This window comes from Trachypithecus francoisi, unplaced genomic scaffold (assembly GCF_009764315.1).
Source record: "Trachypithecus francoisi isolate TF-2019V2 unplaced genomic scaffold, Tfra_2.0 Lachesis_group15, whole genome shotgun sequence".
Taxonomy (NCBI): Eukaryota; Metazoa; Chordata; class Mammalia; order Primates; family Cercopithecidae; genus Trachypithecus; species Trachypithecus francoisi.
This window is the reverse complement of record NW_022681460.1, coordinates 110,404,049-110,419,783: the sequence shown is the minus strand read 5'-3', so window position 1 is coordinate 110,419,783 and position 15,735 is coordinate 110,404,049. Positions and strand designations below refer to the sequence as shown.

The 15,735-nt window shown below is 55.1% G+C and overlaps 1 protein-coding gene across 8 annotated transcripts in view; it reads left to right on the top strand.

Moving 5' to 3' along the window:
* MGRN1 (mahogunin ring finger 1) overlaps positions 1-15,735 on the top strand; it is a 67,998-nt gene that overhangs the window by 31,698 nt on the left and 20,565 nt on the right. For 4 of the 8 annotated variants that reach the window (XM_033235869.1, XM_033235867.1, XM_033235873.1 and 1 more), the window contains exons 5-8: positions 2,292-2,409; positions 10,205-10,271; positions 10,598-10,650; positions 14,842-14,889. In XM_033235869.1, the coding sequence (XP_033091760.1) occupies positions 2,292-2,409; positions 10,205-10,271; positions 10,598-10,650; positions 14,842-14,889 (286 nt within the window). The remainder of the gene's footprint in view (positions 1-2,291; positions 2,410-10,204; positions 10,272-10,597; positions 10,651-14,841; positions 14,890-15,735) is intronic. The other 4 variants (XM_033235870.1, XM_033235868.1, XM_033235874.1 and 1 more) reach the window with 1 other exon arrangement.

Here is a 15,735-nt window from a genome sequence, read left to right as displayed (position 1 = left end):
TACTGGGTATAGGAGCATTTGGAGTGACCAGGGCAGGCCCCTCTGTCCCCTTCTTGTGTCCCACTGCTTGGGGTTGAGTGTGTGACACCCATGGGGCCTGGTGCCCTCCTCGGGCCTGGCCGACATGGTGGAGGAACTGGGTTCTGGGGAGGTGTCCGGGGGCTGCCACAAAGAGGGTGTGCGCTGAGGTCACAGGCCAGTGTGAGTGAGTGGTCTGCCCCCTGCCCTCAGCGCTCAGGGTCTGGGTAAGTATCTTGGGTGCGCTTGAAGAGAGGGTTCCGCTGCCACCAGAAAGGCTAGAGAGAGCAGAGAAATGCCCTGCCAGCCCTGGCTGGTGTCACCCTGTCCTAGACCCCCCGGGGGCTAGTGACGAGAGAAATGCCACAGTCCCCCGTCTCAGGACCTGGCACAAGGCCAGCTTCCCCTCCCAGCGGGGATCACAGAGAAAACAGTCCCCTCCTCTCAGGACCTGGTACGAGGCCTGCTTCCTCTCCCAGCAGGGATCACAGAGCAGGAGCAGCTCCAGGACCTGGAGGCCGTGCGCAGGCACCCAGACCTCATCCAGCCTGCCAGTGCTCCATCCGTTTGAGCTGCAGGGCAAGCCACCCTCCCTGCCTTATGACAGGGAAACTGAGGCTCAGACAGAGGGATGTGTGCAGGGCTCCACAGCCCACAGGAGAAAACTGGGGTCCGCCTGAGGGTGGTGTCTTAACTGTGCGTTTTACTGAGGCTGAGCCTGGGCCTCCCTTGTAGTGCCTCCTCCCACGCTGGGCTCTGATGGCCAGGGCAGGCCTCTTCTGCCTTTGTGTGTACAGTGGTGGCCCCCCCACGTCCCACCCCACCTCTGGGCTCGGTGTGCCTTTGTCCAGGACAGCCAGCCCTGGCCGCAGGCAAGCAGGGCGGTGTGGTGGAGGGAGGGGCTGTGGGTTGTGAATTGGGTTCCTGCATGCAGTTTTATCAAACATGAAACTGCTTGAGGCACCTGTCTTAGGGATGCACTGGCGCCTGGCCTGTGGCTAAGACATGCAGAAGAGTGTTGGGAAGAGTGAGATACCGGTGAGCATCTCCGGGGCCCTGACCGAGTGATAAAACCACAGCGGGAGCAGTGTGGTGGTTCACAGGACACAGCCCCGATGTGTGCGGACACATGAACGAGCAGTGTTGGCGCCTGCCGTGTCTGAATGCTGAGGAAGAGAGACCCTCGGTGCCTGTGGCCACCGTTGTGCCTCGCCCCCCAAGAGTGATATGTGGGTCTCTGCTGGGGCGGAGAACAGGCTGCTGGGCGCAGGCGTGAGGGTTGGGGAAGGAGCATTTTGCACTGTGTGTACTTAAGTGCTGTGTTCATTCTAAAAGTAAACACAAGCTAGGCGCAGTGATTCACGCCTGTTATCCCGGCACTTTGGGAGGCTGAGGCAGGTGGATCACTTGAGGTCAGGAGTTCGGACCAACCTGGCCAACACGTCGAAACCCTGTCTGTACTAAAAATAAAAAATTAGCCTGGCATGATGGTGCACACCTGTAATCCCAGCTACTCTGGAGGCTGAGGCAGGAGGAGCACTTGAACTCGGTGGGCAGAGGTTGCAGTGAGCTGAGATCATGACGCTGCACTCCAGTCTGGGCAACAGAGCAAGACTCTTATCTCCAAAAAAAAAAAGTAAACCAGCCTAGCACCCAATCGAAAGGAAAAGCACAGGCCGGGCGCGGTGGCCCAAGCCTGTGATCCCAGCAGTTTGGGAGGCCGAGACGGGCGGATCACGAGGTCAGGAGATCGAGACCATCCTGGCTAACATGGTGAAACCCCGTCTCTACTAAAAAATACAAAAAACTAGCCGGGCGAGGTGGCGGGCGCCTGTAGTGCCAGCTAGTCGGGAGGCTGAGGCAGGAGAATGGCGTGAACCCGGGAGGCGGAGCTTGCAGTGCGCCAGGATCCGGCCACTACACTCCAGCCTAGGTGACAGAGTGAGACTCCGTCTCAAAAACAAACAAAGAAACAAAAAAACACAGCCACACTGGGGGATGTAGCAATGTAGCAAAGGGATTGGGCAGGTGTGGGCTCTGGAAGAATTGTAGCCGGGCCTGACGTAGGCAGAGCTGCGTGGTGAGCAGAGAGGCTGTGGAAGGCCCTGGAAGGGTGAGGGCACATAGTCATGTGGGCTGTTTGCTGTCCCCCACAAGAGAGGGTCCCCAAAAGACAGATGTCTATAGCCCTGCCAGCTTTCAGAGTGGGAGGGATGGGCATGGAGGGCCCTCGTCCTGCTGCAGTCTCACTGCCTGCTCTCGGCTCCCCGCAGATACAGCCCCAAAAGCCCCTCACTACAGTCCGAGACCGTCCACTACAAGAGAGGGGTGAGCCAGCAGTTCTCCCTGCCCTCCTTCAAGATCGACTTCTTGGAATGGAAGGATGACGAGGTAATCCTGGCTGGGCTCCTCGTCCTTTGCTCCTTCTCTCGAATTCTCTCCTCTTGGGGTGGGGCCAGCACAGTGGGACCTGTGTGTTTGGGTTCCTCCGGGTTTCATAAGGCCTGGGAATGGCTACCCCAGTCTATGTGCTCAGGCAGACGTGCAAATGGACTGGAGCAAGGCCTGGGCCACATGCTGGCGGAGCGAGGGGACCAGAGGCCAACCAGGCAGCCACACTCGGAGGTTCAGACACTGGAGTTTGGGGAGGCGTGAAAAATGGGGCTCCCTTTGCCAGCTGCAGCAATGCAGGGTCTGTTCACACCAGGTGGTGTTCCTTCAAACTTTTTAATCTTACTTTTGTTTAAAATCTTGGTGCAGATGTCTCTTTTTTTTTTTTTTTTTGAGACGGAGTCTCACTCTGTTGCCCAGGCTGGAGTGCAGTGGCACAGTCTTGGCTCACTGCAACCTCTGCCTCCTGGGTTCAAGGGATTCTCCTGCCTCATCTTCCTGAGTAGCTGGGATTACAGGCACATGCCGCCATGGCCAGCTAATTTTTTGTATTTTTAGTAGAGATGTGGTTTCACTGTGTTAGCCTGGATGGTCTTAATCTCCTGACCTCGTGATCTGCCTGCCTTAGCCTTCAAAGTGCTAGGATTACAGGCGTCAGCCACTGTGACCATCCAAAGCTGCAGACTTCTTTTAACGAGGCCTTTTGTAGGTTGTGGCTTAAGTGGCTGCTTTGCTAGTTTTCCCTCCTAGGCCCGTCTCTAGCTTTTGGTCAAAGCTGTATCTTCCTTCCTTCTCCCTTTGCCTTGTTTTCCAGCGTTCATGTGGTCTGCAGCTTGCAAAGACCCTGGTCCAGGGGTTCCTGTGTAACAGTATAGACCTCATGTAGCCAGGCACGGTGGCTCACGCCTGTCATTCCAGCACTTTGGGAGGCTGAGGCAGGCGGATCATGAGGTCAGGAGATTGAGACCATCCTGGCTAACATGGTGAAACCCCGTCTCTACTAAAAATACAAAAGATTAGCTGGGCGTGGTGGCGGGCGCCTGTAGTCCCAGCTACTCAGGAGGCTGAGGCAGGAGAATGGCGTGAACCTGGGCGGCGGAGCTTGCAGTAAGCCGAGATGGAGCCAATGCACTTCAGCCTGGGCGACAGAGCGAGACTCCATCTCAAAACAAAACAAAACGAAAACAAAAAACAGTATAGACCTTGTGGGTCCTAGGTCCGAGGCCAGGAGGAGACATTGACCACATGCCGTCCTAGGAGACCCCATGAGCTGACTTATGCTGGGGCCAGTCTTGTGGCTTCTCTCTTCCTGACCTGTAGCCACTCTCTGTAAAAAGCCTCCCTTGTCCTTGCATTAAAAATAAAACAAGCCAGGTGTGGTGGCTCTTGCCTGTAGTTCCAGGACTTTGGGAGGCTGAGGTGGAAGGATCATTTAAGGCCAGGAGTCTGAGACCAGCCGGAGTAAAACCTTGTCTCTATGAAAAATACAAAAATCAGCTTAGTGTGATGGTATTTGCCTGTAGTCTCAGCTACTGAGGAGGCTGAGGTGGGAAGATCGCTTGAGCCTGGGAGATCGAGGTTGCAGTGAGCCATGATCATGCCACTGCACTTCAGCCTGGGTGACAGAGCGAGACCCTGTCTCAAAAGTAAAAGTACCTGCGGCCCGGCGCGGTGGCTCAAGCCTGTAATCCCAGCACTTTGGGAGGCCGAGACGGGTGGATCACGAGGTCAGGGGATTGAGACCATCCTGGCTAACACGGTGAAACCTCGTCTCTAATAAAAATACAAAAAAAAAACCTAGCCGGGCGAGGTGGCGGGCGCCTGTAGTCCCAGCTACTCCGGAGGCTGAGGCAGGAGAATGGTGTAAAACCCGGGAGGCGGAGCTTGCAGTGAGCTGAGATCCGGCCACTGCACTCCAGCCCGGGCGACAGAGCGAGACTCCGTCTCAAAAAAAAAAAAAAAAAGTACCTGTGAGTAGGAGACCACCAGGTTGTCTAAGGAGGGGTGAATCGGCCCAGGTTGGGAACCGAACAGATAAAACTCCCATGCTGAGGAGTAGTGGGATTGTACCTTTGAATAGCCATTGTACTCCAGCCTGAGCAACATAGTGAGACTCCATTTCTTGGGAAGGTTAAAAAAAAAAAAAAAAAAAAAAAAAAAAAAAAAGGTAAAGTAAATGTCTCCCCAGACTCCCTTGGGTGGGCGGAGTCTCTGTCCTCTCCCAGCGTCACCGTGTGGATCCTGCACGCTGCTCTCACATGTGGCTGTGGGTGCTGTGTGGCATGTGTGCTGAACTCTGGGGAGTGGGAGTTTGGGGGTGTCTGTGCTCCCTGTTTATTTCATGTTCCCTGGGGTCCCTCCCCCAGCCCCTGTGGGGAGCCCCAGTCTCCATGCCCTGTGAGCCATGGGTTTGCAGGTGAGGTGGTCGGGGGAGGGGAGTGGTCACTGTGGCCAGCTTCCTGACGGTTCGGGGCCCAGAGAGGGTTGGAACCACGATGCCCCCAATTGTCCTTACCTCTGTCGCGGACTTGGCACTGGACCCGCCGGGGGCGCTTTGGTGAGGGTTTGCTGAGGAAGCTGAATGAACGCCCGTGTGCAGGGTAGCCCTGGCACGTCCGTGGATGGCCATGCTGAGACTCGGCGCACATCAGGGACAGCTGCTGCTGTGGGGCCTTCGAGGTGCTGTCTTTGTCAGGACTTTTGTGGATGGAAGTGACAGAAAAACTCTCGGGTTTGTTTAAGAAAAGAAAACTAGAGACTTACTGGTGTAGATTCAGAGAAGACTGGGTGGCCTGAGGTTTCTTCCAGGGACTGTGTCATCAGGGCAGGGATCTCTGTGGCTTAGCCTCCCACCTCCCTCAGCTGGCCCTGTTCTCATCGAGTGCCCTGCAGGCCAGCGCATGGCCATCCGGCTGGGTCTACAGGTGCTTGGAGGCCGTGCGCCTTCTCTTTGTGGCCCCACTTGGGGCGGGGCCTCCTGTTCTGCCGCCAGGCCACAGAGACCTGGAGTAGGAGGGAGACACTTTCCCAGAGAGAACCTGAGGGGCTCAGATGCTGGGCCAGACGTGCCTTAGCGTCGTTAAGAGCACAGTTGCAAGGACAGGGCACAGGGGTGCCGAGGGTGGCTGCACTGGCCTTGCCCAGGAGCAGAGAGGACATGTGTGGAAGGTCTGGGGCCCTGCTTTGGTTCTGCTGCTTTCTCTCTCTAGAGCGTTAGGCCAGTTCTGCAGCTCTGTGAGCCTGGGTTTGCCCTTCTGCAGACTGGGGCTAGAAGCAGTCCCTCACAGGGTGGCCATGAGGAGTCCGTGATCAGCATGCAAAGGGATTTCCCCGGGGTGCCCATTGTAAACCCCAGTCTGCCAGCCAGCTAGTGGGAGAGAAGGCTACAGCTACCATCATGCTACGCCTTCACAGACCGTTGGTTTTTATTCCACACCAGTAAAGCACTGTCAGCACTGAGTTTCTGCAGTGTGATGAGAAAAAATCACAGCTCACTCAGAGGCTCCTCCGCCAGTGCTGAGGTGCTGGCTGTGCGGATGCATTCCAGGCCTGGGTGGAAGCGCGGGGTGGGCAGGGGCGTGGGGGTGGGCGCGCTCCACAAAGCTCTGCCTCCCCCGTCCGGCTCCATCACCTAAAGGAGCGGCTGCCGGTGAGTGAACTCCTCCTTTCCGGGCTTAATGACAGCCCTCATGGCAGCAGCGTGGGAGCGTTGCCAGGCAACCCTGGGACGATGGCTCCTATGCAGACTCAGTGGAGTGGGCAGGAAGCAGGCTCACAAGGGGCCTACAGTCCCAGCATCATCAGCCCCTGACAGGCTCCCCAGGCCAGGGAAGGGAGTGTCCCTCCCTCTGGCAAGCCCAGCTGTCTGTGGTATCCCTTGGTGTCCCTCAGTTGGCTGGGAGCTGGAGGCCTGGCTGGGTCGTGGTGGGTGTGAACATGTGCCGCACCTCCCTGCAGCCTCCCCTCTACTTTTTTGAGACAGAGGCTCACTCTGTCTCCCAGGCTGGAGTGCAGTGGCACAATCACAGCTCGCTGCAGCCTCGAACTCCTGAGTTAAGAGATCCTCTCACCTCAGCTTTCCCAGTAGCTGGGACTACAGGTGCCACCACTGCTGGCTCTTTTGTTTGTTTGTTTGTTTGGTAGAGACAGAGTTTGACTATGTTGCCTAGGCTGATCTCAAACTCCGGGGCTCCAGCAATCCTCCTACCTCGGCCTCCCAGAGTGTTGGGATTATAGGCATGAGCCACCATGTCAGGCCCAAGAGCCTGCAGCTTTCTGATGTGTGTGGACATTTTCACAAAGCTCTGGCCCAGGATTGGCCTCCTTGGCCACCTTTCGCACCCTTTTCTCCTTTTGCACCCTCCAGCCCCTTCCCAGAGGAGACTGGGTCGGCTCCCGTTGCCTGGACACACAGGACTTCTGGGTGCTAGTGTCGACTGTGTGCTCTGCTAGCCACAGCACTTGGAGCCTTGTGTTAGGCGTGACTTCCGTTCCATGTTGCCAAATGGGGAAACTGAGGCTCAGGTGGGGGCCTGTTTGTAGTGAATGGGTAAGGAGCTAGAATCATTGCCAGCAGCCCTGACTCTGGCCCCGGGCCGGTGCCCTGCCATCTCCTGGCTTCACCTTTCCTTGCTAACTGAGACCACGGCACTTCTCACCCTTCACAGCACAGCCCCCAGCGTCAGTGTCTCTGTCCACCTCTGTCCACGTGCGCGTTGGTGTCCATCCCACGGGACTTGTGGCTGGAGCCTGTGACCCTCCCTCGTGAGATGCAGGGCCTAGGCCCGTGTGGACTTGGTCTCCAGGCTTGTGGTTTGTTCAGCTGATGGCTGCCTGCCCAGGGCTTCTTGTGTAGATGGGTTACATGTGCCATTCATTCTGATTGGAATGGAACTCTTAGCTCCAGATGGCAGGAAGCTGCGGTAGCTGTGTGCCAGGTGCCTGTGGGTATGGAGTCCCTGCTGGGTGGGGACATCCCTGGGAGCGTCTGGGTGTTGCCGGCGTTTGCCCCGTGTCCACGTCCACGTAGCCTTCCTGGTTGGCAGTCGGGCACTTTCTCGACACTGCTGTTTCTGCCCGTGCCTTCTCCTGACTGCGCTCTGGTCCGTATGACTCTTCTCCGCGTCTGTATTTTCGGTAGGAAATTCATTGTGTTGACAAATCTTAGGAAGAAACATTTCCCTCTGTTCCTTAAATAATAGTAATATTTGGCCGGGGGCAGTGGCTCATGCCTGTAATCCCAGCATTTTGGGAGGCTGAGTCAGGCGGATCTCTTGCGGTCAGGAGTTTGAGACCAGCTTGGCCAACATGGTGAAACCCCATCTCGACAAAAAATACAAAAATTTAGCTGGGCGTGGTGGCAGGTGTCTATAATCCCAGCTACTCGGGAGGCTGAGGCAGGAAAATTGCTTGAACCCAGGAGTTGGAGGTTGCAGTGAGCCAGCATCACGCCACTGGACTCCAGCCTGGGTAACAGAGCAAGACTCTGTCTCAAAAAAAAAAAAAAAAAATTCATAATAGTAATATTCACAACAACCGTAGCAACCACCACAGGCAGTGTCTCTATACTGGGTCTGTTGAGAGGACTACATTTGTGCTTTATCCTTGAAAGCCATGCGGTAGCACAGTAATGACCCCATTTTACGAGGAAGGAAGTGGAGGCTCAGTGAGATAGGAGGACCTGAGATGAAAGCCACAGTGGGCCGCTGGGGTGGGGATGTGTGCCCCTGCCCTGCTTCTGCTGCCCACTTCACGGAGGGACAGTGGGAGAGGAGACATCCTGTGTGTCTGCTGGTTCTGAGCATTGTTGTTCGGGGTGAGTGCTTGGCTGCAGGCTCAGGGTTCCCGTGTGCTGGGCCAGGAGTGGTCCCACTTGGACGTCTGTGGGGGGTGGTTGCTGCAGACATGGAGGGGCTCGTCTCTTCCTCATGAGTCTTGGTCACTGAGGCCTGTGGTCGGCCTCGGGAGGCAGGAGGCTCTGCCCTGACCCAGGTGCCCTTGCCTGGGCTGGGCCTGCCAGGCCCTTCCTCTCTGATGTCTCATCCATTTTTTGTTTTTGTTTTTGAGGTAGAGTCTTACTCTGTCCCCCAGGCTGGAGTGCAATGGCGCGATCTCGGCTCACCGGAACCTCTGCCTCCCGGGTTCGAGTGATTCTCCTACCTCAGCTTCCCGAGTAGCTAGAATTACAGGTGTGCATCGCCACGCCTGGCTAATTTAGTAGAGATGAGATTTCACCATATTGGCCAGGTTGGTCTCAAACCCCTGACCTGAGGTGATCCGCCGCCTGGGCCTCCCAAAGTGCTGGGATTACAGGCGTGAGCCATGGCACCCGGCCTTGTTATGTTATGTTTTGTTTTTTTTTTAACACCTTTATTGTGTTATAATTACCATCTCCTGCAGTTCACTCGTGTTAAGCAAATGATTCGCTGGCTTTTAGAATGCTCACAGTGGCGCAGCCAGTATCTGTTCTTTCAGTAAATCTTGATTGAGAAATAAATGATTCTTTTTCCTCCCAGAATAAACAGATGCATGTGTCCATTGGTGTTCTGTGCCAGACACCGAGGATGTCATGGTGACTGGAGAGGCAGGGTCCCTGCCCTCCACGGAGGGAGTCAGGGAGCCTGGTGGTGGCCGGTGGCTTTCCTGGTTGCCAGGGTATGAATGATAGAAGCCCAGGTGCCAAGTGCTTCCTGAGGCCCAGAGAAGGACTTGGCCTGCAGAGGGCAGGGCGAGACCCGCAGAGCAGTGCCGGGGAGTAGGGCTCCAAGAGGATGGTACTGTGCTGGGCCGACGGCTGGGGCCCTGGGGGCCGTGGGGAAGAGGATGATACTGTGCTGGGCCGACGGCTGGGGCCCTGGGGGCCGTGGGGAAGAGGGTGGTACTGTGCTGGGCCGACGGCTGGGGTCCTGGGGGCCGTGGGGAAGAGGGTGGTAATGTGTTGGGCCGACGGCTGGGGCCCTGGGGGCCGTGGGGAAGAGAGTGGCCTTCAGCCTGTGCACAGCAGGGTTGGAATGAAAGCAGGAGGAAGCTTCCCTGTGGACTCAAGCCAGCCTCGTGGTCTCCCTCGCTTGCCTTTTGTGTTTGCTGGGGCCAAGCCAGGTGCCTTCAGAAAGTCACAGGGAGTTGCCCAGTGACCAGCACTTCCCCTCCAAGGCACACACCCAGGAGAACCGAAAACGCGGTTCAGGCAGACACTTGGGCAGCGCTGCTCACCGTAGCCAGGACGCAAGCCCAGTCCGGTGTCCGTCACGGAGGAATGCGTGCGCAGCGTGTGGATGTCCACACAGTGCCTGTTATTTGGCCAGAAAAAGGAAAGCAGCACCGATGCATGCTGCACCATGGGTGAACTTTGGAAACATACCTAGACAGAAGGTCACCTGTTGCGCAATTCAATGTGAATGACAGGTCCGAAAATGGCAAATCCCTGGAGACAGGAAGCAAGTGGTGGCTTCTGAGGGCTGGGGGAGGGGACGGGAGTGTGTGGGTGCTGATGGCTACGCGTGGGATTTCTGTTTGGGATGATGAAAAGTTCTGGAAATGGATAGTGGCAGTTGCATGACATTTTAAATGCACTTAACACTGTTGAAACGTGGTTAAATGGCAGATTTTATGTTTTATCTGTTTTAACACACACATAAAAAAGGTGCCAAGCCTGGCATCCGCCTTTCCTGCCATCTCGAGGCGTGTCCTCTGAGCTCTGCTGCTGCCTGCTCTCTCCAGCTCATCTGTTGACCGACTCCAGGCTTCCAGGCCTGGCTGTGTGGGTCCTGACTATTCTTGCCAACTCTCTCCTCAGCTGAACTTTGACCTGGACCGAGGCGTGTTTCCAGTGGTCATCCAGGCTGTGGTGGATGAAGGAGATGGTGAGTGCATCCTCTTCCATCCTCCTGGGCGTGCAGGCCATGCAAGGAGGCAGCGTGTCCTGAGGGAGGAGTGCTTGCAGCAGTGATGAAGCAGGCCAGGCATAGGGCCTTGGGCTCGCCACAACGCGGGGTGTGTGGGCAGCTTGGAGTCTGGGGCAGGTGAGGAAGTGGAAAGTGCAAGAAGGCGGGTCCCAGAACAGACTCTGGACTCTGTGGACTCTGTGCAGGCTGAGCCCTTGGTGCCACAGGCCTGCCAGGCTCGGGGAGGTGAGATGCCTGGGTGGGGCAGGCCCGGACTCTTGACTGCTCTGCCCCTCTCTCCCCAGCAGTGGTGGAAGTGACTGGCCACGCCCACGTGCTCTTGGCTGCCTTTGAAAAGGTAAGTGCCATCTGGCCATCACCTTCCCGAGCACCTGGGAGCTGGGCAGCGGGTGGTCTTTTGAGATAAGGCCGAGCGGGGGTTGGGGCTTCATCGGGTGGCTGAGTGTCAAGGGCCCGGGGCAGGTGGGGGTGTGCCTGTGGCTTCCTGCTTTCCAGAATTCTGGTCCCGAGGCTGAGCGCCACTGTCAGGAGGCTTTGCATTTGCTTTTTTCTTTCTTTTTTTTTTTTTTTTTCTGAGACAGGGTCTCACTCTGTCACCCAGGCTGGAGTTCAATGACCTCGGCTCACTGCAACCTCTGCCTCCCCGGTTCAAGTAATTCTTCCACCTCAGCCTCCCGAGTACCTGGGAGTACAGGTGTGCACCCCCACGCCTGGCTAATTTTTGTGTGTTTAGTAGAAACAGGGTTTCACCATGTTGGCCAGATTGGTCTCAAACTCCCAACCTGAAGTGATCCACCTGCCACGGCCTCCCAAAGTGTCGGGATTACAGGCGTGAGCCACTGGGCCTGGCCCTTTTTTTTTTTTTTTTTTTTTGGAGACGGAGTCTCGTTGTGTCATCCAGGCTAGAGTTGTGCAGTGGTGCAATATGTGCTCACTGCAACCTCTGCTTCTCAGGTTCAAGCAATTCTCCTGCCTCAGTCTCCAAGTACCTGCGATTACAGGCCCATGCTACCATGCCTGGCAATTTTTTTTTTTTTTTTTTTGAAACAGAGTCTCGCTCTGATGCCCAGGCTGGAGTGCAGTGGTGCGACCTCGGCTCACTGCAACCTCTGCCTCCGGAGTTCACGCCATTCTCCTGCCTCAGCCTCCCAAGCAGCTGGGACTACAGGCACCCGCCACCACACCCAGCTAATTTTTTGTATTTTTAGTAGAGACAGGGTTTCATTGTGCTAACTGTGATAGTCAGGATGGTCTCGATCTCCTGACCTCGTGATCCACCCGCCTCGGCCTCCCAAAGTGCTGGGATTACATACATGAGCTACTGCACCTGACCACACCTGGCTAATTTTTATATCTTTAGTAGAGACGGGGCTTTGCCATGTTGACTAGGCTGGTCTTGAACTCCTGACGTCAGGTCATCCACCTGCCTCGGCTTCCCAAAGTGCTGGGATTACAGGTGTGAGCCACTGCGCCTGGCCTTTTTTTTTTTTTTTGAGGCGGAGTCTCGCTCTGTCTCCGGGACTGGAGTGCAGTGGCCGGATCTCAGCTCACTGCAAGCTCCGCCTCCCGGGTTTACGCCATTCTCCTGCCTCAGCCTCCTGAGCAGCTGGGACTACAGGCGCCCGCCACCTCGCCCAGCCAGTTTTTGTATTTTTAGTAGAGACGGGGTTTCACCGTGTTAGCCAGGATCGTCTCGATCTCCTGAGCTCGTGATCCGCCCGTCTCGGCCTCCAAAGTGCTGGGATTACAGGCTTGAGCCATCGCGCCCGGCTTTTTTTTTTTTTTTTTTTTTTTTTTTTTTTGAGATGGATGACAGAGTTTCACTCTTGTTACCCAGGCTTGGAGTGCAATGGCATGATCTCGGCTCACTGCAACCTCTACCTCTTGGGTTCAAGAGATTCTCCTGCCTCAGCCTCCCGAGTAGCTGAAATTACAGGTGTCCACCAGCGCATGCCTGGCTAATTTTGTGTGTGTGTGTGTGTGTGGTTTTTTTTTTTTTTTTTTTTGAGACGGAGTCTCGCTCTGCTGCCCGGGCTGGAGTGCAGTGGCCGGATCTCAGCTCACTGCAAGCTCTGCCTCCCGGGTTTACGCCATTCTCCTGCCTCAGCCTCCCAAGGAGCTGGGACTACAGGCGCCCGCCACCTCGCCCGGCTAGTTTTTTTATTTTTTTTAGTAGAGAGGGGGGTTTCACCGTGTTAGCCAGGATGGTCTCGATCTCCTGACCTCGTGATCTGCCCGTCTCGGCCTCCCAAAGTGCTGGGATTACAGGCTTGAGCCACCGCGCCCAGCGAATTTTTTGTGTTTTTAGTAGAGATGGGGTTTCACCATGTTGACCAGGCCGTTCTCGAACTCCTGACTTCAGGTGATCCACCCACCTCACCCCCCCACAGAGTGCTTGGATTACAGGCATGAGCCACTGCATCTGGCCATCTTTTTTTTAAACAGAGTCTCGCTCTGTTGCCTAGGCTAGACGGCTGTGGTATGATCTCAGCTCACTGCAGCCTTGACCTCCTGGGCTTAAGAGATCGTGCCACTTCAGCCTCCTGAGTAGCTGGGACTACAGGAGTACACCAACATGTCTGGGTAATTAAAAAAATTTTTTTTAATAGAGAGGAGGTCTCGCTGTGTTGCCCAGGCTGGTCTCAAACTCCTGGCCTCAAGTGATCCTCACACCTTGGCCTCCCAAAGTGCTGGGATTATAAGTGTGAGCCACCATACCTGGCCAAGATGCTTTTCAAAGGGTACTTGGAATGTATCAAGGGAGAATGTTCTAGACTGAGGCCAGCCCTGTAGAATTCTGTAGAGCCTGCTGACACAGGCTGGGGCTCCCACAAGGTGGGCTCCCTGCAGTAGACTTACTTCACCCTGGGGTGTGCAGAGATCAGCAATGTTGTTACCTCCTTGGGCTGTAGCCTTTTCCCACCAGGCTCAGTGTCCTTGGGTGTCACCTGGCACATGTCACAGAGCCCCAGTCCTGCTACTCCTTCCCCCACCTGGCTGCCACATCCTGACCATGCAGACTGGTCAGGTCCCACTCCTTGCAGGAGGCTTTTCCTGACACCACTGAGGACAAACATCTGTTGTCCCCACTTGATGTTCACAAGGGCAGCACTCTCCTCTTGGATGTCGTGGCATCCTCAGAGCCGAGTTTGACGCCTGGCACAGAGCAGACACTCAGGGAACACTGCCAGGATGGACGAGGGGCTGCTGCCCACCTGGCATTGGTTTCTCCTGAGAACTTGGCGGAGGTGATGCGATGCACCCTTGTTTGTTAGTGCCTCGATGGCCCCACCCCCAGTGTACACTGATGTTCATCAGCACCCTGCCATTGCAGTTCTGCGTGGCACCATCCTGCGGCCCAGGAGTCAGGAGGAGAAAAGGATCCCGTGAGACAGGGCCCAACCTGACTGCTTCAGGCTTCACGCTGCCTCTGGGTCCTGCCTAGCCCAGGCTCTCCACCCACCTCCAGCCCCATGTGCGGCCACAGACCCTGAGAGCTCTAAGTGCAGAGTCCAGCTCCTCCCTGTGATCTGGGTCTTTCTGGAGCACCCCAAGGTCGGGGGTTCTGTAAGCTGGGTAGAGGATCCTCATCTGAGTGTCCTGTGGCGAGGCTGGGTCTGTTCTCTCCCGAGTCCAGGACCACAGACTGTGGTGACGCAAGTGCCCCGGGCAGAGGGCAGCCTTCTGCCTTTTTAGCACTGGGCTCCCCAGCTTCTCTCCCCAGCCCGGCCTTGTCAGAAGCCACGGTGACTGTTGACACATCTGCGCCCTCTGGCAGAGGCAGATGGGCCATATCTGGCAAAACGGTCCATTTTGTGCTTCGAGTACAGAACCCAGTGGGAAACTGCTTTATTTTTGGAGTCCAACATTCTGGAAATTTCTGTCAGAACCCGCCAGCCTCACCAGAAAATTCTGAGTGCTGGTCATGGTTGACTGAGAAGGGATAATGAGTGCTGTTGCGAGGTCACCACAATTAACCTTGTCAAACTCTGAGCGGTGGTGTGTTTCCCTGGATACCACCAGGCACGCCTGTTCTATTTCGTTCCCGCGTTTTTAGAGCTCTGCGGTTCCGTGTGTGTGCACCCCTGTGCATGCTCCCACTCTGTCTTTCTAACTCAGCCGGGCCCTGGGAGGGCAGGAACCTGTTTTGTTTGTCTTGATTTTCGTTGCCAGGTGCTGCTTCTCGGTGTGCGGGAGGCCCTTGTCCATCAACCTGGCTGACTGGCCTTCAGCTTGAGTGTGATTGAGACCAACCGAGGAGAGTTGGGTTCTGTGGGTCAGCGCAGGGTCCCAGGGCTGTGTGTTCAGGAGGCTTCAGATAGTTTCACAGCCGGGCCCTGAGGACCGTGTTTTGAGAAATCTTGGCTTTTTAGTTTTCAAGTGACCCCATCCTTTTTTTTTTTTTTTTTCTTTTTCCAGCTGCAGGCATGAATTGGCTGGGGCAGGGTGGCCGACCCTGGAGGCCACACAGGGGTGCTCAGAGGCGCCAGCTTGACCACCTTAACCTCTGTGTCTTTCTCCCCTGCAGCACATGGACGGCAGCTTCTCTGTGAAGCCTTTAAAGCAGAAGCAAATCGTAAGTCATCAGAGGAAATACTGCCCGTTTGAATTAAGACTCACACAATCCCATACATACTCATACATAGACACCATACTCATACATAGACACACATACTCATGCATAGACACACACAAACACACGCACATATACTCATACATAGACACACACAAACACACGCACATATACTCACTCATACATAGACACAAACACACGCACATATACTCACTCATACATAGACACACACGTACACATGCACATATACTCATACATAGACACACATACATACACAATCATATATATACTCATAGACATATATACCCATACATAGACACACTCATACATAGACATACACGCGTACACACGCACATATATTCACACACTCAGCACACATACTCATAGACACGTACACATGCACATATACTCACACACTCAGACACACATTTGCTTGCACACATACAGACACACTCATGCACATACACTCACGTAGACACATACACATAGACACGCATACATATACATTCACACACTCGCACACATACACACAGACACATACACTCACACATAGAATCACACATACTCATACACCCACTCAGAGTCACACACACGTACATAGACACACTCATACACACACGACACATTCATACATAGACGCATGTACATATACACAGTCACTCACATACTCAGACCACATACACATTCACACACACACATACACACATATACATAGTCACACATTCACTTCGCACACATAGGCACACACTGATACACATACACTCACACACGCACTCACATGCATACTCATACACATGCTCATACGTAGACATTCCCTCGCACACATATACAGACACACATACACACACA